Source organism: Varanus komodoensis, unplaced genomic scaffold (genome assembly GCF_004798865.1).
Source record: "Varanus komodoensis strain SLA01 unplaced genomic scaffold, ASM479886v1 scaffold3, whole genome shotgun sequence".
Lineage (NCBI taxonomy): Eukaryota > Metazoa > Chordata > Lepidosauria > Squamata > Varanidae > Varanus > Varanus komodoensis.
In genome coordinates, this window is record NW_025335761.1 from 31,029,927 (window position 1) to 31,052,658 (window position 22,732).

Genomic DNA, 22,732 nt, shown 5'->3' on the forward strand with positions numbered 1-22,732 from the left:
CACCATAAATAAATTGATGACCCACTCAGACTGCAATTAATACAATAATAACATTTGATATTAAAACTTATTAAATATTGATTAAATAAAAAGGTCTGAACCTGGCACCAAAAAACATATAATGACAGCGCCAGGCGGACCTCTCTGTGGAGTGCATTCCATAGTTGGGGCATCACCTCAGAGAAGGCCCTCCTCCAGGTACTCTGTCTCCTAACATCTTTCACAGAGGGTTCCCAGGGGAGGGCTTCAGTTGCCGATCTCAGGGGCGGGAGGGCAAACAAGGAAAAAGGCGTTCCTTTAGGTCCCAAGCTGTTTAAGGCTTTATAGGTAATAACCAACATCTTGATTTGTGCCCGGACTTCTATGGGAAGCCAATGGAGCTGATAGAGGACTGGGGTTATATGAGCATAATGCCCAATCTCCAACAGCATCTTAGTAGCTCTGTTTTGATCCATCTGAAGTATCCGGACTGTCTTCAAGGGCAGCCCTATGTAAAGTGCTTTACAGAAATCCAACCAGGAAGTAACCAATGCACGTGTTACTGTTTCTAGGCAATCTTCCTCCAGGTAGGAGGAAGCTGATGGATTAGCCGAAGCTGAAGGAGAGCGCTTCTCACCACCGCTGTCACTTGGGCTTCCAAGGACAGCTCCGGGTCAAGGAGCACTTCCAAGCTGTGGACCCTGTCCTTTAGAAGGAGTGTAACTCTGTCCAGGGCAAGGCCCAAGTCACCTACCCAGGAGCTCAGATCGCCCACCAACAGAACCTCCGTTTTATCTGGATTGAGCTTCAGTTTATTGGCCCTCATCCAGCCCATTACCTCAGCCAGGCACCAGTTCAGTACAGCCACTGCCTCACCTGGGTTAGTTGAAAAAGAGAGGTAGAGCTGGGTGTCATCAGCATACCGATGACTCCGCAACCCAAACCTTCTGATGACCTCTCCCAGCGGTTTCATGTAGATATTCAATAGCAAGGGGGACAAAATGGAACCCTGAGGTACTCCATGGCAAAGTTGCCATGGTGCAGAGCCAAAGTCCCCCAGCACCACCTTCTGGAATCGGCCGTCAAGGTAGGAGCAGAACCACTGCCAAGCAGTGCCTCCTACTCCCAATCCTGCCAGCCTATCCAGGAGGATACCATGGTCGATGGTATCGAAAGCCTCCGAGAGGTCCAGGAGAACCAACAGGGACCCACTACTGAAGAAGGATCAAGAGAGGAAAGGGTGGTGTAGTTGATTTTGCACTCATGTTAATAGCAAGAAGCCCATTGATTTTTAAGGCGTAAGACTGAATCACACTGTAAATATAATAGACAGGATGGAGGCCAATAAACTGAAACTGAGTCCAGCCATGGTTAGTGGGTGGCTCATTTGCCCAAGCTAGTGGTGTTGCATCTATTTTGTACAGGGATTGCGTTCCTCATAAAAGGCAAGCTTCATAGGTTTTGATGGCTCATTGATCCACCTTTGTCATTAGGCACACAAGCAACCTCCATGGCTCAGAGCACCTTTATCAACCTAGGCTGATATTCTAGTAGACCAACATGTGTAGCAATAGCTTTGCTTCAGACTTCCATGTCTTGGTCACCTCCCTTGGAATCACTGCTATTTGAAAATGATACAGAAGAAGGGCATAAGATCGCTAACTTTTGTGTTGTGGCACTATTATACCAGTGCCTTGCTGTTGCCACTGGCTTTCAGTATGTAATTATTTAATTTCCAAAGCTCTCTGGGTGGTTCACAGAATCAATTTTGTACAGTACATTTCTAGATTCACCTCAAAGTGCTTCCTTTGACCCTCAAGGTCCTTCACAGGTTACCAGGATACAAGAATGATCACTTTTCCCCAAATGTAAATTGTCAGAAATTGCAGCCCTTTTTGAAGGACCTCTCTTGGTGTTCTCTCCAAGTGAATTGGAGGTGGCATCTGATGAATAGGCCTTTTCAGTACTTACACCTTTTTAATGGAATGGTTTACCTGAAGAATCTCAACTGGGACCTACTTGTTTGCATTTTCCTGCCAGGCAGACATCTTTTTATTTTTCCATAAATGCTAGGGTGTAAGCCCCATTGAATACTGTGAAATTTATTGCTGAGTAAATGGACCTAAGATGGCAGCGTTAACCTTTTTACATCTTCTTTAGTCTACTTTATGTTGTTTCTGTTTCTACTGTATCATACTTTATTGTTACAGTTATTAAATTATAAAGTGGTTTTATCTTAAGTTGTAAGCTACCCTGATGCATTTCTTCCCTTAAAGGACAGCCTATAAATGCTGTAAATAAAATATACTCCATCTCAAAATTAGATGGAAAGTATTTTGTTGGCACTCAGTTTCATGGCACTCATAAGCTATTTCCACGTGAAGAGGCATAGTTTCTAAGAGCTACATCTTTCATAACTCAACATAAGCAGTACTTAAAAGTCTGGAATGTTAGGCGAACTAAAAGAAATGGGCAGATGAAATTGCATGTGAAGTATATGAGATAGCTTTAAACATTTAAACACAAATGAAAGATAACTCTTACCATGGTGACCACTTGGTAGACGAAAATCTTCTGTCCACTCACCTCTTATTTTTGTTCAAATCTTTTTTTTCTTCCTTCTACATGGCAAAAAACAAATGGCAAAACACAGACCTATCTTGATAATTGAGCATATTACTCATTTCACAGCTGCTCTTATAAACAACTTTCACATTCTTTGAGTCATGAACACTGGCCAGAAGGCTACAGTGCATGCTTATATTGTATCATGCACTGTTTTTGTTTTCCTTCTACACTTCCTCCTTCTTCCCCAATCCTGACTAAAATCCATCCCATATTGTCTACTACATATCAATGCAGAAGTTGGCTATTGTACTGTCCTTTGTGTCAATATTAAAATCCCCTTGTTATATGTTTAGTTTGAATAATTACCAAACAAATTGCAATTAGAACTCCAGGACATGACCTCATGCTGATTCCTTCCTTCCTTTCCTCCTGTATTTAATACATTTCAGATACTGAAAATACCAAATCTTTGTCCTTTTTATTTTGATACTTATCAGTAATGGAAACATTCCAAAACAATCAGCCAAATACCTATGCTTTGTTCATTTATTGCCTTCTCTGAAGATAAATTGACTGTACTCAACTCTCTTCAGCATTTTTCTTCACCTAGATATTATTGCCTTGTGCAGCCACCCCAAGGTGACTGTTATCACTTAATTAAATCCTTGCACGCTGGGAAGAAAAAACAACATTGTTCGTTTATAACCCCAAGGAGCTTTCTTTTGAGAAAAAAAGGCAGCAAGCTTTCCCCCTGTTTTATTAACTTATTCCTGGCTACAAGAAGACATACTTTGTTGATGAGCAAAAGGTTGTATTAGCTTTTTATATTCCAGGTAAACTTGTCTATTCCCCAGGAAAGAAGTGTAGGCATTGCTACAATGAGAAAGAGAGAGAGAGAGAGAGAGAGAAGAAGTAACTCTGCAAACCCTGCAGTTCTAGTAAAGGTCTCTGTAAACATCAGACTAGGAAAGGGGAACAGGGGAGTAGTAGGAAGGAAATGAAAAAATAAAATGCAAACATAAAATTGGAACAAGGCAAAAAGTGAGATGACGCAGATCTACACTGGAAAAACCTATTGCAGAACTCCGGGAAAATTGACATTATGAACAGTTCTTTGGAAGAAGGAAGATATATCAGAGCTCTTTATGTTACTGTCTGGGGCAGCCTCTTTTTATTAACCTCTTGGTTAATGTGCTCTTTCTGTCCATCGATTTCAGACTGAAAAAGACTGAGCTCTTCCTTTTTCCTTTATATCTCACCTCTACGGTATTCAGTCTGGTACTGAAGACAGTAAAGGGAAAAAACTGGAGATGAACCATTCATTGGTGGCAAGACCTGTGATCTGCCTTTATGTTGTTTTAAGCATAGCACATGATATTAGTAAGTTCACTCAGTACATCTTCTTTCCAGCATATGTAGACTGATTTGGTTACTTTTAAGCTCTTTTCATCCCACTAAGCCAAGGCCTAGAAGATAAGTTCACCATTGTAAAAGTCTTAACTACAGGTATTTGTTCATGGTGGTGTATTATTTGGTACTTGCTATATTCACCAACACAATAAATACTGTTTGAGATGATAAAACCATCAAGACAAGTTTTTGTTGGGACATTATCCTCATAGAAACCATTGCAGTGTGAGAGGAAGGAGTTGGTATGTCATGATAAATAGTTTAAAGCACCCTTCAATTTGTAAAAATTATATTTAATTGTTCGTGTATAATGTTGTACAAATAAATACTGCTTTCCTGAAGAATCAACTTCATTGAGCACCTTCCCTTCCCTGAAGCATTCATTCATTCATTCATTCATTCATTCATTCACGCATTGTCTATACTGCCCAATAGCCAAAGCCAAATACATACACATTGACAGTGGACTGCAGCACTTCCTGAAATCTCAGCAGCTCCAAAAGGTGCCATGCAGACAGTTAGCATTGAAAGGGATTGCTGCCATATGGTGGTATAGGGCAGGGGAACTTGTTGCCCAAGTGCCTTATGTGGCTCTCAATTTATTTTCATGTGGCCTTCAGCATCATCTGGATGCTGCAGGCCCACACTGAGTTGTTGTCAGCATTGCTTAATGACTGGCTTTTGTGGTATGGTATTACTGGGAAAAGGGTATAAATTGTGACTGTTGAGTGGGTTCTATAGTAAAGCCAGCCTCACAAGTTACAAAATAGAGCAATTGGGCATAAGATCTTGGAAAGTGCTTGTGTCCGAAGCATATAATCTACAGGCAAGGAGGGTGAGTAGAGAACAGTCCATATGTCTTTCAACATTCTTATTTTGTTATCATGACCCCCTACGTGAGGAGAGCAACTACGTGCAGATGAGAAGCATCTGTCTCTGTGGAAGTTTCTGTGCACTTCAGAATGCTGGGAAATCAGGTCCTCAAATCATGTGGAGGCTTCATGGGTACAGGAGACTCTCCACTCCACACCATCACCAGCGAACTGATGAGAATGACAACAGGTGCAGGGAAGCAGAAACTCTATGCTTGCATGCTAGAATAGAATTAACATGTAGCATTGTGCTCTTGCCACAGAGTTGACCTTGTAGGAATTTGCAACTTGTTCAAAGTATGCCCATCTCACCTGTACTTCTGCTCTGGTCCTTTGTGCTTTATAGTAGCTTGTGGAGCCACGTCTTGAAGTGTGTACTGTGATGTCCTGCTTTGTTTTATGTTCTCTAGTGCTGTGCTGTGTCTTGCTTCTGATCTGCATGAGATCTCTCTTTTAGTCTACGAGGGGTAGTCCTAATCCTCAAACGGTGTATAGGAGTCCAGGTGATCTAGTCTCTCTTCCATTCCTTGCCCTTTTCTATGCTTTTCACTCATTTCTTTAAGTAAAACAAACTAAATTTATTTTATTAAAAAGAGTTATACCTATTAAGATAGTATTAACAAAGCTATGACCAAATTGAGCACTATTCTCTCCCTCTCTCTCTCCCCCCCCTCCAGATTTCTGAACTCTGCAATATATTAAATTAGTATTACTGGATGGTGTAGCTAAGGCTGCAATCCTGAGTACATTTTCTTGGAAATAAGTCCCATTACTTTGGCAGGACTTGCTTCTGAGTCAACATGCATAGAATGGGCCAGGTAGCTGCACCAGTGCAGGGAGTTCTTGCAGTGCTGCAAGGCTACCTGGGCATTATTATCCCCACCCAACAACTGGGAAGACAAGATCATGTCAAAAATGGGAATAAAAAGTGGATCCAGGTTCTGCCTTCATTTTATGAACTAGCTCTATTCACAGACAGCGCTTTTATCCAACTCCAGTTTTGAGGGATCCCCCTTTCATCCACACATGCCACCGCTCACCCTGCCTAGTGGAGTCCCTCAAAAGCCTGGAGGAGCTGCTGTGGGGAAGTGCTTTGCTGCTAGCTACACATGCCTATGTCTAACTTGTGGCAATCAGGAAATACCTCCCGAAGTCTGGGATTCGCTCAGAAAATGGAACACTGTAGTGAAAATATAAACATATATATTGATTAGCAATCATCCAGGTTGCTACCCTAGCTATTTGACCCTAAGCATATTTAGTTGGAAGGAAATTCCACTGGGTTCAGTGGGACTTACTCTGAAGTAAGTATTCATAGAGGATGCTCCTAGTTTCTAATAAAAAGGATAACGGCTTTTTTTCATCCAAAAGAGAGTGGTGCTCTGCTGCAAGTTGATGTGTTTGTATTTATGCAAGTATGTTGGAAGCAAGTAAAATCTATACTTATCTTTAGCTACAGCGGCATTAAATAGCTGGTGAACTCAGGAGGGAAGGGGAAACAGCATTTCCCTGCAGCCTAAAGTTGGATTAGCAGTCCTGTTGACAGCAGAGCTACATATTGTCTTCTCACCTGGTCTTATATTCCAGCTGTGAAATGGAAGTGGAAGGTCAACACAACAGCAGTGCACTGTAGTGGTAAACTGAGCTGTTGTTCTGCAATCATTCAGCACCAAGCTTCAGATTTCATCAGAATAATTGATTTTCACATGAACACTTCTGCTTTTGTGGAATATACTCTGCTGTGAAGCAATGCAGACTCCATACTTCCTAAGAAAATACACCCAGAAGTCTTGTTTATTTTGTTTACACTCTAATGTAGATTTTAGCAGATAAAGGCCCAGCTAGCTAGAAGCGCTGGCACAGAGGTAAAGGGGAAATGCCGGCACTGGGTGCAAGGGAGAGAAAAAGAGAAATTGCTGAATGAGTGGGAGGTTAGAGAGAAATTGTTCAGATAGAAATAGAAGGCAGAGGAGGGACAGAGAAAAGGACCTTTGAGAAGGGTAAAAAAAGTAGCTGGAGAAGGGGGAAAGAATTAGCCTGGGTGCAACTAAAGTGGCCTGATCACTGGAGAAGTGGAAGAAATTCAAGTTAATGCATGCCCAAACACTCCCTTCTACTCATCACATTGACAGGTAAAAGGTAAAGGTGTGCTTGAGCCACAAGATATGACTGGGATTCTGATTCAGCATTTTGGAAACAGTGGAGGCCATCAGCTTTGACTTGGTACCAAACTCACATCAATATTTAGGAATCCAAGGTTTCATACCTCCTATTGTTTATGATGAGAAATTTTAAAAATGGCTATAACCTTTCTTCTGATCATCAAAGTGAATATCTGCAGCTCCATAGGGGAAGGTTACATTTGCTAAATGTCATAAAAATAGGTACAGTGGTTTTTCTACTGTGCACCTTTGTATTTTGACTTTTAAAATACTTCTTGACAAAATTGGATGAAATTTGCAGGGATAGTTACCCCTTCTCAGTCTTCCAGGTTTCAAATGAACATTGTAGGGATTGTTTGTGCAAGAACAGTCTTTACATTTTGAAGGTATAAAAAATAGGACAAGCTTATTCCCCTATGTTCCTTGTAGACGGTTTTTTGAGTACAGCAGGTGATGTAGAAGCAGTCTTAGTGAGAAATCCACAAAGTTGCAGATGGACAGGTGCAATAGTTGAAGAGTGGTTCTCAAGTTTTGAGGAGGAGCAATGGATTAATTGTTTCCTTTTCCTTCCCTTCCCCTCCACTGAATATGGAGAAATGAAAGCACCATAGAGGTCTCTCCAGCCAAGCAAACTACAGAGTTGAAGAAGGATATGCACAGGGGCTGCCAGAAAGTTACTACACGTCACACATTTGATATGAGCCAATAGACTAAGAAGTGATAGAGCCTAAGGGAGTGATAGAACCTAAGGGAGTAATGATGATGAGAAACAGTTTAAGGCTTTTTTTCATAGCCACACCTAGTAACTTTGGAAGAACAACCTTTGCCCTCATCAAAAGTACAGCGATTGGGCAGCTCCTAATAAAAGAAGTCTTGTGTTGGTAAGGTAGGCCTGTCAGTCACTCGGCCATCCTCCCTTCCCTTCCCTTCACATCAACATCTAGACAAGAAAGCAAAAAACAATTTTTGGAGACACTGTCTTTGTGAAGCCAAATCTTGAGCAAAGATTCATGCAGGGTCTAGCATCAGTTTGGGTCACTTCTTAAGAAGCAGCAGAAATGGTCTGAAGGACTTTCATTCAGCTCAGGCTTCAGCCAAATCCAGTGAACATCCCCAGGAAAAATTATAACTCTCCTGCACTCTCTCTTTTCTTAACACAATGTCATTTGAGCCACTGGAATTCTGATGAGACAAAAATGTTGAGGCTCTGGTGAGGCTACCTCTGGTGACAGTTCTACCATTCTTGAGCAAAGAATGGATGTCTTACAACCTATACCCCTTCTCGGAAGAAGCAGTGGAACAGCCCCTCCTACCCGGTGGCACTTCAAACCCCTTCTTGTGAAAAGTAGTCCATCAGGAAGAAGGGTCTAGTCCAAGTCCCTTTCACTGGTGCCTCGAGAGTGCAAACCACAGTATCTTTAACTGAGGAGTTGTTTGCAGGTTCAGCTTTCATAAACGGCTTCCCATTCCATGTTGTGCCTATGACTTCACACCTAGGGATCCTGTAAATTTTAAGAATGAAATGAAGCTGCAGGAAGGACTTAGAGTAGCTTGAGGTGACCCTATAGCTAATCATTCTAGAATATTTTTGTTCTAAATATTTGTCATTCATTTACACCAAGTGCCTTGTGATCTTTGTCTGGCCTCTTGCGTACTAAAGATGTAGAAACCAGTTCAATCATACATGTTCAGCATGAACAGGCATCCTCTGAAAGGTCAGTGCTTTCAGCAATACCCTTTCAGTAATACCCAACTCCCACAACAGGAAATTTTAATTGCATGTGGCAGCCATTTCTTCCTCCCTCACAATGTCTCCCCCAATATACAAATGCTTTCTTTGAGCTTCAATTTCTTCCTTTTTTTAGTTCACCTTGAAAGTTTGTATTCATATGTATGTATGTATATATCCACATTAAGTAACTGACCAGGGTCAATATGAATCTCTAATACTACAATACTTAAGCACATTAAAGACATTAAAAGTGGTTTATCTTCTAAGGATAAACATGCACAGTATTACATACTTTGTGCAAAATTCAAAGGGCTAATATTTTAAGGTTGTTAAAATGACAAATAATGCAAATACATTTTTTATAAATGTGAATTGGGACTTTAGAAATCATACAATTCAGCAGAGTTCTCTCTCCTGTTATACTATATCTATTCTTCTATTCAGCATATCAACTTAGTGGAGGCTGTTTGCTTAGATACCCTCCTTACACTCTGGAATTTAAAACCATCCAAGAGCTTCAAGCCACAGCAGGTCATCAGACTATTAAAAACTTAATCCTAGTGAAGCCTAACATATAAATTAAAATAACCTATCCCTCTGGTTGACTTTCACTGTGCTAGCATTGCATGAAACATCAAACCACTTCCAAACAGTAGTTTTATCCATGCTGTTGACTGCAAATCTTCCTCTGCTTAGCTGCTGTTGCAAGCCAGGAATACACTAAATAATTCACTCCCATGGATGGTGACACAATTAGTTGGGGGTGTACTGATTAGCAAGCACAGTTTATTGTAGATAGTATACAGTGGACAGATAAAGAGAGAGTAAACCCTTATCTGAGAATGAGTTATGGAAAAAACTGGTTTTAATGTTATTGCTATGGGATTTTTTTAAATGAAGCATTTGAAGCTGAAATATTGTGTAAAGCAGTATCTTCGCAGCATTTGACACTTGTTTGACTTCAAACCTTAAATTGAGCTTTTCTGGAGTAATTCTGTCTGTTCACCATATTACTGAAGCAAAGAGGTGATGTTTGAAATCAGTCACTATGGATTGAAATTACTCTCTTCTTTGCTTTTTTGTTTTATATTTCCTTGAGGTTATAAAGTGGAAGTACACTTACAGTTTGATTTCTGTTTGACTTTCATTATAACCTAGACCTTCTCAAGGTAAGAGGCACTTGTAAAAGAAGAGCACTTAGATCAGGGGTATGCAAATTCTTGGGGCCAGAAGACCACATGTGGTCATGGCTGGGAAGGCACACACATGTGCACAGTCAAACTTGCAAACACAAGCACTAAAACTCGCACTCTTTCTCTCCTACACAGAGCCCTCAGTGGGCACTGATGGGAGAGTTTAAACCTCCCCTCCCTACTTGCTAAGATATCGAGATTTCTGGAGGTGGTCTCTTTAGAGCTATTCAGCTATCTCCAGAGACAACAAGATTGTTGGAAGCAAGAACAGCGAGGGTGCCCAGATCAGTGAGGGTGCCAAGAGACTGTCACTTCTTACATCCACTTACCCTCAGCCTCCACTGAGATTGTTCTTTCCCCACTTCTGCTAGGATCAGGAAAAAGCAATTTCAGAAATAAGATTTCCACCTTCTACCAATATCTTCCAAAGATCACTGTTTTTCCGCTGCTAGCAACAGAGAAATAGCAACCTCAGAAATGAGACTGGTGTAAGGAGGATTCGGTGGCAGCAGGGCAGCCACAGGAGATGTGTGTCAGGTCTGGGGGAGGGGTAAGAGCCAGCTGTGGCCCAAGTCTCATGGTTTCTGAGACTGATTTGGATAGTGTATAGGAAGTCAGTAGGCTGTTAAGTTTCCAAGCTATTGAACTAAATTCATGTTTATGTGTATGAAATATTCATCAGTTATTTACCTTAAAATGGAAATCCCATATCACACAGGCATCTCCCTATTTGCTTCACTAAAACAGCCACAGTCGGAACCTTTCCTTGGCCTAAAGCTGTTTTCACAGAGAAATTTCCCTTTTCTATATCTCAGGCTTCACTGCATGATATTTGCATCGGTCAGCTGATTACACACCTGCTGGCTTCACAATTAAAATCAGAACTTGCCTACTGTGGGAAACTCTGAAGCACACAATCCATTGTCTTCATCTTCACAAATGTCAACTTGAAGTAGCTAAGGGCACGATCTTGTGCAAGTTTGGACAGACAAAAAGGCTGCAATTCCCAGCATGCCACAACCAGCTATGCTGCTGGGGCATGCTGGGAGTTGTAGGCCTTTTTCTCTGTTGAAACTTGTATTGGTTGTGCCTTACGATAAATACCTAGCTACTCATAGCTTGGCTATCCTTTTTGGCCCTGTTATTTGCTTTCTCTATACTCTTTTGATATTTAACATAATTTTATCTTTTTCTGTATTTACCCAAATCATCTTGATGCTTAATTTCAGCTTCTGTGGTTGTTTGATGTCCTTGCTGTTGCAATACCTGATTCTTTTCAGTCCTCTGTCCATTATATATTCAGACCGTTATTTTCAGAATGCTTCTAATAATGCAGAGCAAAAGCAGATGTCTGACCATTTTGCATTGTTCCCTATTTCACTGATGACATTGATGGGTTTTTCAAACTACCTTGGTTATCTGAAGCTGAAATGCCCCCTACATCATTTTGTATTTACATAGCAGGTCCAGGTCACTGTTTCCTGCAATAATTAGTAATGCTGAGCTCCATTTACTGCAGAAATTGTGGGTTGCTACAATGCCATTTTAACAGTGATAAAACAGTAGGTGGGCCCTAAAGCCTCAAAGCTAATTCTAAGTAAGGTACTTTTATAATGTTGTTATATATTGAGAAAAAAGTTTGAGCTTTTTCTAATTCAGTAGGATGTCATTAAAAACACAATTATTGAACAACTCTTTAACAGTGATGTATTTTTACTTTGTAGCACAGCTTGTTGTTTTGTTTTATTTCATTAATTTATTGAAATTAATTTAGGCCCCCCTTCACCCTCATGGGTACCTGGGTGGTATACAATGGGCATACCAAGATACCACACCAAGCTAAAAATATAAAACCTGTGTGGTAAAACAGTTTAAAGGCAGCTATAAATAGCATACCAACACAACAAAACTTAACATGCTGGACAAAAAATGTTTTGATCTAGTCCCCCAAAACTGTTAGATTTGTTTGGGGACGTATTCCACAGTCAGGATGTCACCCTTGTTCCACATAAGACAACATACTTTCCCTAATGGTGATACAGGGAACCCTTAAGATTTAGTAATTGTAACACATAAGCTTTGTTAGAACAGGACAGAATGGATAGTATTCAGTTAAACTCTTCTGCCAATGGAATGGCTTCTATGAGCAGAATGGGAAAGGTATGGTTTCCTCTTGTCTGATGCCCCCTGTGCACCCACAAAATCTTCCTTAGAGTGTTGGGAAACCTTCCAGGTCTACTTGCAGAGTGCAAGGAAGATGAAAGAATAGTCCAGCTGCACAAGCAGAAATTGGCAAGTTGGGATTTCCCCCAACTAACTTAGCTGAACATGCTTGCATCCAGTATGGCGTGTCTTTAGTAGCGGTGAAATACTTCAGTTGTTACTGAATGCTACATATCTAATTGGTGACAGATATTGTGCTCAAATTAATGCTTAGCTCCAGTTATAATAAAATTATATCTTAACAGTAGCAAATTCTAATTAAGATGATCTGTTTGCCAGGGAAAAGTTTAGTATATCAATGAATCTGTTTATCAAGGGGGAGAAGTTTCCCCACTGATCAGAGACTAAATTATAAGGAAAACATCACAGATGCATGCTGCATGGGATAAAGAACACATGCACGCATTTAAATCATGTATATCTTTCTTTTAACTGATGTAATTGTGAAATATGTTCTTTTTGCATTCATAATTAGGAGGTGGAACAGATGGTGAAGGCTTAGTTTAAAATAATCTGTCATTAAAATAGCCTACCCTACTGGTAATTCTTCATTCTAACTGGAGTTTAGGTCAGAGTAACAGGATTTTCTGTAGTGTTGGCATATAGAGGAAGGAATTAGGAACTTCATGGATGGTATATGACATACGAGAATGTTCCCTGGAAGGACATTCTGGTAAAATTTTCAAGGTATGCTTTCCCCCAGTAATATGGATATATATCAAATATAGCAAAGATGAAGTTCCCTTGGCAAATTGACCTTTATGTTAAAACACGGGGGCCCTGGTCCAAAGATCCTCATAGACTGCACTGCAGTAGGTTCATGTGCAAACTGGTGCTCTACTGAATACACAGCTGGTCCTTTCAGCCTTTGCTCTGATTATTTGCTGAGAAGAAAGGATGGAAGAGTATACAGGGAATCAGACATCTCCATTCCAACCCTCCCATAACCAGTTGAGAGGCACTAAGATGGCAAAATCAAATGCTCAGTAGCTAATGGCACTAAAAAAAAAGAGAAGAGAGCAAAAGAGAAAGTGAAGGAGAAATGGAAAGAAATCATTTTTTAACAACTGAAGTAGTGATGATTAAAAGAAACTCTAGGTGCTCTTACTCTTCAGTTGTGTAATAAAAATAAATAAGTGTATAGTATACCCCCATGAAGTCACGGTTCAGCGTTTGCAACTTCAGTCTTTCACAGGATTTTTCTCCAAGCAAGTCCAAGCCAATCTCCTTGCTAGTAAGCCGGCGCCTCACCGTGTGGTGGCTTATTCACAATGAGATCATTTCCTCCAAGTTTGGACTCACTCGGAGAAAACTATCTCTGTGCGCGTGCACCCCTGCCTCACCATGCATGTGCTCCCACCCTCCAGCCCAGCCCACGCCTCCTGCCCGCACCGCCTTGGTGGCCAGCACCCATCGCCAACACCAAATTTGCACAATTTGCGGGTGCTTTAGGAACATAACCCCCGCAAATTTCAGGGGACTAATATATATGCTATCGGTATTTGGTGTTTGGGGGGTTTCAGTCTTCATAGTGCCGTTTGGCATATATCACTCAGAATGATAGTGGGACATTAGGTACACTTCTAGAAAAGATGGAGGTACTTTATTACCTTCAAGAAAGGGAGCAAAAATCCACTGAATTCTCGTGTTTGTTCATACATCTTGCAATTTAATTTTTCCTCTGGATTTCACAGGTTGAATTTTGTGATGCTACTGCCTGATAAAGCAAGCATGTAGAAAAATATATACACTAAGGGAAAGTGTATAGAAAAGAACATATATTGGAGGGAACTGCTTGCAAAAATGTGTGTGTTAGGGGAATTGTATACAAAAGTGCGTACAAATGTTTTATTTATTATTTATTCACAAACTGATATAGAAATGACATGGAACATACTTGCTTTTGAATATTATACAAAGTGAAACACATGGATTTTTCCATCTCTGTTCCAGATTAATAGTTCCTTTCCTTGATGGTATAATATACTAACAATTCATGCCTAGTTAGAATTAAGCTTTATTGTTTTCAGTGGAGCCTACTCCATGGAATGTTTATGGGATTGCAGTCTAAATATTAAAGGATAATGTAGGTGAAAATCTTGGTAGGTAGTCTACATTAATCATCTTCTTAGAAGTGTTCATGCTGACATCCAAGGGTGGGGTTGAGGAAAAAAAGCAAGCAATACCAAAATAAAATAAATGAATCTCTGTTATAGAGCAACAAGCACAATCAATAGTGCTTTACACATCTGCCTTGCACATTATTCTAATTCACATAACATAAATTATGATTACCAGCATCATTATTTAGATATGCCACAGCTCCTCTTTACATCTGAAAATAATTTGCCTCCTGTCGACTATATAGACTTACTGAGATCTGACAAGGAAAATCTCCCATCATTGCTGTCTGACTTGCTTAGAGCTGTTTTCAAGAATAAGAAAACTGTCTCTGTTAATCAGATACTTGTGTGTCTTTAAAGCATTTATTTTAGTGTTTCCTCTAAGATTTTCTTCTCAAACTGCTTTGGGAAAAACATATAGATTTCATCATGGTATTATGATAAATCTTCTTGAGGAGGGGCACGCATTAACATTTGTGTCGGTACTTTTTCATCTTAATCCAACCTTGTTTAATAATCAGAAAATTCTACGTAGTGGGTAAGAAGATGTAATTAACTCTTTGACCCCAGAATCTTAATTGGCACCTGTTGAAAACAGTGGGGCAGTCTGAAAAAAAGTAGCCTGTGGTGATTGAAACAGCATAATACATAATGGTTTTCTCAAATCAAAATAAGAAAGTGCTGGGAAAACTCAGCTTTAATCACATTTTGTACATAGCCAATAGGTGGAAAAGATCACTAAAAAGTCATCACTTCTCATTCCCTTAAGATCAGTCATGTTCCAGCTTAGCTGATATCTAGTCTACATTGTCAGCTTGCAGAAGTCTGTACTGGACAATTGAGCTCCACACCTTTGTACTAAAAGATATAGTTTAATAGTGTAGATGACTAAACTGCAATTTACATCTCAAAAAGATTGACTTATAATAATAGGGCACCATGTAAAACCTTAACACTGCTCACAGTTTCTGTTGCTGTTAAAGGTGGAAATGATCATGCAACAAAATGTACACCAATAAGGGGGGTGGGGTGGGGACCAGCAACAACTCAACATATGGTCCCTTTTCACTTGATTGACCTTCGGTATAAACAGTAATGGATTCAGATGTATAAAAATTGAAATAAATGTTTCAGTGCCCAGTGCATTGAAGTACCCTCACCTGCCATATTTTTGCCCCTAAGGAAAGCATAATTGAAACATGCTGTGGATTAGATATATATTATGAAAATGGTTACAAATCTCTGCACACCGTGGTATGCACATGGCTGTTTGCGTAGACGACCATGATGTCTTTCAAAAGCTCTGCTGCCACTTCTTCTGGCTTCATAATGGCAAAAGTAAAGTGCAGTGAAACAAGGGAAATATTTGGCTGCCGCAAATGCCACAGACGGTGTTCTCCAGTATGCTTGCTCAAAGCAACAGGGAAGCAGTGACAGGCCTTCTGGTGGGAGCTCAAGGGATTCACTGCTCCTTTCATTCTACCGTCGGATGCAAGTGCCCAGCACTGCTTCATGGAAGAACTGGCCCCGTGTTCCACACTACCTTTGAGTTCATGGCTTCTGCCTTTTCTTAATACCCGAGAGCATATCACACAAGTCATTCAACTGCACAGTCATCAAATCAGACCCCATTCCTCCTTGTACACGTCATCTTCCATTCTCCAAACTGTAGTTAGACTCTAGAATGAATACATACAACTAATTTCCCAGTAACCTAACACTTCTGAAAAATTATGCTGGACTTCATCCCATCTTCAGTATGTGTGGTGTCAGTTTCTTCACAAAACCAATCAGATGAGCTAAACAAAGGGGCACAGCACAGTATCCGTTTTGGCACTAGGACTAATGCAGATTAGGTTGTACTCACATAAGCCACCTCTAGTCTAACAGATTTGAAGGTTTATTGTGACAGCAAAAAATGTTGCTTTCTCTAGAGGTTGCTTATACTAGTTGAACATGATTTATTTCAGCTTTAGTGCTGAATTGGATATTGTCCATAAACTCTAGAACATTATTCAACTGTTATTGAATATTATGGATTTTACTGTTCACTTAGTTACAGCATACAATTTGGGATGAAAAGTAACATGAGAGTGCTGTTTGGATCATCATTACCTATTCAGCATCTTCAAGCCATCCTATGATCTTTGTCAACTATTGTCAATATCAAACATACTATTTTTGTTTAAATCTTTTTACACTAGGGGATTCCCATTCTTTAGAAAGTGCATTAATGAGCAGATACAGTGGTGCCTATACTTTTTCTCCTCCACTAATTCTAAGGCTGGCTGTTGTACAAAATGCCAAGAGATACCTGGCTCCCTTCCTTAGTAAGGAAGAAGTGCATACATTGCCACTGAGAATAGATATGCTCATGTTAATGTAAAATAATTTACCATGGTATCAACACACACAGAGCAAAAACAAAAACTCAAAAGTATGGCAGAAAATTTTCCAAAACATTTCATCAGTATTATAACTGGTCACACTTTTCATAACTGGATTCTCCTTCATCATTTTAGACATCTGGCGTATCACCAGTTTCAACCCCTATTTGAGTCCTGTATAACCTAACTCTTTGTTTGTGGTACTCATACTGGCAATGTTTGTTATGGACATGATGGCATGATAGGACAAAATATATACAGTTGAGCATGGTACAGTCCATAGAGACTTGCTGCTCTGCAACCAACTTCCATTTTAGTCCCTGTTGCACAGAAATGGTACAAATACTTAATATATATTACAGAATAGAAATGCTAGGTGGATTGTTCTCTAAATCAAAAACTTTTAAGTATATTCTTGTTTAGGTCACATTTAAAGTTTGTCACTTGATATTGTTCACCAGTAATTGATGTCAGCATTCATGGTTCATGTGCTAATAATCTGAAAAGAAATTATGATAATTTTCAAGATAAACTACTTGCATGTTATAAATATTTGTGTTTGACTAAAGTCTATGCAGATTTACATTTTTATTAATTCATAAATATAAATGGAAGATTCTTTCTTTAATGGGGAAACTTTTCTGTTTGTTTTCCCATAAGTGCCTCATTCTTTGAGGGAACACAGATTTTTAATAAAATAATATTTCTACCTCCTACATCAAAGAACAGTGAATAACTTTCCATAAGCTGCTTCTTGCCATACGTGTGTTGGAAATTAATCATTAAACAAAGGAATTAAAACACAACCTTACTATCATGCACATACACGGAGAGAGAAAGGCCCCTTCATGTCTGGAATAAAGTTAGATTACTGAAACTACTGTATTCTCTAAGTATATGCCAGTTGTTACTATGTTCTGAACACAGATGTTATTGTTACAATATATATCTGTTACAGGTATATCTGTTACAAGTGTTGAATTTTGGATGTATAATATTTAGTTTCAGTTTGGTTATTTGGAACCTCTTAATTACTAAGCTTATGGATAGAAAAGTTCTAATGCAGCCACAGTGCTCTCTGCATAGAAATTATGCTTGATTCCTTTCAAAGTATTCTTGTATGTGTAAGGATCTTCCCCTCCAAAGTAATCCCATATGAGAAAGCTATGGGCTGCCAACTTGTGCTGTCCCCCATTCTAAATTCCCCCTGCCCAGCATGCTGCCGCTGCTGAAACCATTGTGCTGGAGAAGAGGACAGAGACTTTCTTCAACACAGTTGTTCTGGCAAAAGCATTGTTTAAATCCAGAAGAGAGCATGAGGAGTCATCCCTGCATAGAGTCTGCCCCACTCAAATCCTGCACTTGGTTTAGGTGATTTTAGAAAGTTTACCCCACCCCTGACATGCAGAAGTAACATGAGATCTGCGTTCATATGATCTAGTGCATGGATGGGTGTGCTCCTCAACCTGCTCTCCAGGGATGCATGTAGTCCTTGGGAGAAAAAGGGTTGACAGTCTCTCATTATTTTAATGTTTCATATGTGTGTAGGAGTGTGGGATTCTGGAGCACTGTGTGAAAATAAAGTGAAAAAATCACTGAACTTCATCTACCTGTTAAAGACCTGGAATCCCCCACTTATCTGATGCTGCAATACAGGAACCACTGTTTTGGTTTTCTTTCATATATTTCCCCACCACCACCCCTCTTTTCTTTGTTCTCAGTACCTCCACACACCTCTTTTCTGCTATAAATAATTAAGTATCAAAAATAAGAAAACATAAGCAAAAAGCTGAATGAAATGGTGATGGCACTTCTGGTATGACACAGTTGTGAGTGTGGATGAAACAGAAAGGTCAGGATGCAAGTTTATGATGTTGGTCTCTGCTTGGAATGAGTCCCTCCAGTGCCAGCAGCCCTTTTCCCAACCACAGCCTCCTCTTCGTTTCTCTGTACAAACAAGCCAGGCAGTTGCAGGAGCAGAGAGGTGGACAACCATCAAGGGTGGACAACCTTGCATTTCCAGACACTTTGGTCTACCAGTCTGATCATCCCTCACCATTCGCTGTGCTGGTTAGGATTGATGGGAGTTCCGTATCCAGCTCTGAAAAGACTTCTTCCTCCACAAGCTTAGAGTCCCTGTTGAGATGGGATGCCTGTATCTATTCTAGAATATAGAGATAAAACACATACTTGCTAGATACTAATCTAAACAAATACAGTGGTTCCTGTATTGCAGCATCAGATAAGTGTGGGATTCTGGAGCACTGTGTGAAAATAAAGTGAAAAAATCACTGAACTTCATCTACCTGTTAAAGACCTGGAATCCCCCACTTATCTGATGCTGCAATACAGGAACCACTGTTTTGGTTTTCTTTCATATATTTCCCCACCACCACCCCTCTTTTCTTTGTTCTCAGTACCTCCACACACCTCTTTTCTGCTATAAATAATTAAGTATCAAAAATAAGAAAACATAAGCAAAAAGCTGAATGAAATGGTGATGGCACTTCTGGTATGACACAGTTGTGAGTGTGGATGAAACAGAAAGGTCAGGATGCAAGTTTATGATGTTGGTCTCTGCTTGGAATGAGTCCCTCCAGTGCCAGCAGCCCTTTTCCCAACCACAGCCTCCTCTTCGTTTCTCTGTACAAACAAGCCAGGCAGTTGCAGGAGCAGAGAGGTGGACAACCATCAAGGGTGGACAACCTTGCATTTCCAGACACTTTGGTCTACCAGTCTGATCATCCCTCACCATTCGCTGTGCTGGTTAGGATTGATGGGAGTTCCGTATCCAGCTCTGAAAAGACTTCTTCCTCCACAAGCTTAGAGTCCCTGTTGAGATGGGATGCCTGTATCTATTCTAGAATATAGAGATAAAACACATACTTGCTAGATACTAATCTAAACAAATACAGTGGTGCCTCATAGTTTGAATGACTCTAACTTCAAACAATCCCAAATTGAGATAAAATTGCTTTGTAGTTCAAATGATGCTTCTAAGTTCAAACAGCAAGCAAAGTAAAAAAAAATGTAGTCACAGAGAAAACATCCTCTCTTGTGTGCCCAAGTCATCTCTCACATTTTCAGTGGATGCATTTTCAGTGGGTTTTTTTTTTCACTTTAGTTTTTGGTTATATAAGAGGCGTGATCAAAAAAGGGAGTGAATGTTTAAATTTTAAAAATGAGCAGAAGTGAAGGAGTAGGCATGTGAGCATGCAGCAGTGTGCTGAGAGCACAACTTCCTGCTGCCCCTGTTCATTGTTCACGAAGGCAGTGAAGACGTACAGGCAACCCTCAGTGCAGAGGAAGAGTGCACCGAGAAACAGCTCCTCCTCTTCCCCTTTCTAATGGAGGGGGAAATGGTGGTTCCTCGTGTGCAGAGGAGCTTCCTGTAGCTGCCACTGCAACCCATCTGGGATCCCATGCTGGCACCCGCCCCCCTTTTCAGGACATTGAGGCAGAAATGACAGTGCAACCAAAGCCACTCACAAAAGAGGAATTCAAGGACTGCTTCAGAAAGTGGCAAGAACGATGGGATAAGTTTGTTCAAAGCAAAGGAGAGTGTTTTGAGGGGGATTAATGTCAATGTGTCTTTTACTGTAATAATATTCTTTTTATTTAAACATTTAAACTTATTTTTTATCACACCTCATATATAACCACTCCTACTAAGGTACGGTAAATGCACTAACATTACTTGTTGTTGTTAGTCATGAAGTCATGTCCGACCCATTGCGACCCCATGGACAACATTCCTCCAGGCCTTCCTGTCCTCCACCATCCCCCAGAGTCCCCCTAAGCTCACACTAACTGCTTCAGTGACTCCATCTAGCCACCTCATCCTCTGCTGTCCCCTTCTTCTTTTGCCATCTGTTGTTCCCAGCATTACGCTCTTCTCCAGAAAGTCCTTCCTTCTCATTAGGTGGCCAAAGTATTTGAGTTTCCTCTTCAGGATATGCCCTTCTAAAGAGTGGTCAGGGTTGGTCTCCTCTAGGACTGACTGGTTTGATCTCCTTGCAGTCCAAGGAGTCTCCTCCAGCACCACAAATCAAAGGCCTCACTTCTTTGCCTCTCAGCCTTCCTTATGGTCCAACTTTCACATTACTACTTTGAACTTAATTTGTTTCAGGAGGCCTTATTTGCTGTTTATCAAAATGAGTATTGTTTAGGGTCTGGGAATGGATTAATTCACTTTTCATTATTTCTAATAGGAAAAATTGATTTGGGCTTTGAACGACTCAGAGTTCAACCGGCCTCCTGAAAAGAATTAAGTTCAAAGTATGAAGTACCACTGTATCTGTTTTGGACTGAATCCCTGAGAAATGGCATTCCTAGTGACCACAACAGCAAAATATTTATGCATTTATTTCATTGTATTCTATCTTTCTACTAAGGAAATGGCAACCTTGTAGCCTCTGATGATGTTGGAGCAGATGTTGCGTTCTTAATGAAGGCCTTCTTGCCAGGCCTATTCGCTGCAACCTGCCTCCCATTGCCTTCCAATTATTGCCACTGCTGGCTAAGTTTTGGGGAACATGGTGGGAGCAACCTGAGACCTTGCAAGATGAATGGGAAGCCTCACAAGACATTCAATAGTGTTCAGGCTCGATAAGAACCCTAAAAGAGAACTGACCAAATTTTGAAATGGGTTGGAAATGAAATTGTTTTTCCTGATTTTTATATTTATTTTGGGAGGTAACATCTTTAACCAGCCCTATTTTGCATCAAAATTGCATTTTGGGACATTCAAAGCATAAGAACAAAATGGTTCTTATTCTCAGGTAAATGTGATTTTCATTGGGGCAACAGAAGCCAACTCTATTTTGTTTCTGGAGTTGTTATGGTATTGTAGTTTAAGTGAATTTAAATGTGAAACTGCACACGCTCAGAGTATTTCCTCTTTTCTTTAATTTTGGCTGACAGTTTATTTTGATTATTTTTTTTGTTCTAACGTATCATTGCTGCTGAAGTAGTTGTAAAACTTGGAATGGTGGTGGCAAGAGGGAAAAGAAATATTAATTGCAGTGTTTTCCACAGCTGAAATAAAATACATGTCGTCGTTCGTCCGTTCCCCCCCCCCCCCCAATAACCATTAAGCCCAGTGCACTGCTGGATGCATATTTATCCTCCCAGGGGAAAAAAGTGCATTCGTTGTACTCTGGTGTTTCAGTTAAAAAATAGGCCTTTTGTTTGTTAATTGATAACATGTTTCAGGCAGCTTTCATCAATGTGCATATAACGATGGCACACGATCTTTAATAAATTATTCTGGCATCCATACCTAAAGTCTTACATCTCTCAAAACATAATTTAAATCTATGAATTGACATTGAAGAGATTAAAGTCATGATTTTTCTGGGGACTCCAGGGGTGAACAGATCTAACAGTAATCTGTTGATTGGCTTTGTTTGTACTCACACAAAAAGGTGTGGGTAGATTCATGAATGACGAGGAGGACTATTATCCCATATTAATTAGCAAATTGCTACCATCAACAGTGGTTCTCTTTGCTATTTTTTCTCAGTGAAATTATTTTCATTTCTGTGTGGAACAGAAATACAAGTATTATGAATGGTCATGTATTTTAATTTCAGTAAAAAAAGTAGTTTGAGTATGTGATGCCTGTGCTTTATCTGTTTCTGAAATGTGTATCACTGTATAACAAACCTCATTTTTTCTGACTTTTCAGTCACTGGATGGATTTGTATTTGCACTAAACCAAGAGGGAAAATTTTTGTACATTTCGGAAACAGTCTCCATCTATCTTGGCCTATCTCAGGTAAGTAGAAATGTTAATGGTGTGTGTTTCAGTCTCGTGCTCGTTTTGAAAGCAATAATCTGTTTTGCAACTTCTTCATGTTTTCAATCTGTAATTTAACTTCAGTGTGTTTTCAAAGAATTGAAAAGTTTGACTCGGTATATAGAATGCTCAGATGGGGGCAGCAGGTGGGGGAGAAGAACTGAGCTTGAAAAACTTTTTTCTTCCACAAAGGATCATTATTAATTTATTGAGAACAAATGAGGTTTCTTTTCTCAGTTGTTTTGAACTTTAAACCTCAGTACCAGGTAGGAAAGGGACACAC

General features: G+C 40.0%; 1 protein-coding gene across 2 annotated transcripts in view; it reads left to right on the top strand.

Annotated features, from left to right (window-relative positions):
• NPAS3 (neuronal PAS domain protein 3) overlaps nucleotides 1–22,732 on the top strand; it is a 563,345-nt gene that overhangs the window by 310,964 nt on the left and 229,649 nt on the right. For both annotated transcript variants that reach the window (XM_044436057.1, XM_044436058.1), the window contains one exon: nucleotides 22,339–22,428. In XM_044436057.1, the coding sequence (XP_044291992.1) occupies nucleotides 22,339–22,428 (90 nt within the window). The remainder of the gene's footprint in view (nucleotides 1–22,338; nucleotides 22,429–22,732) is intronic.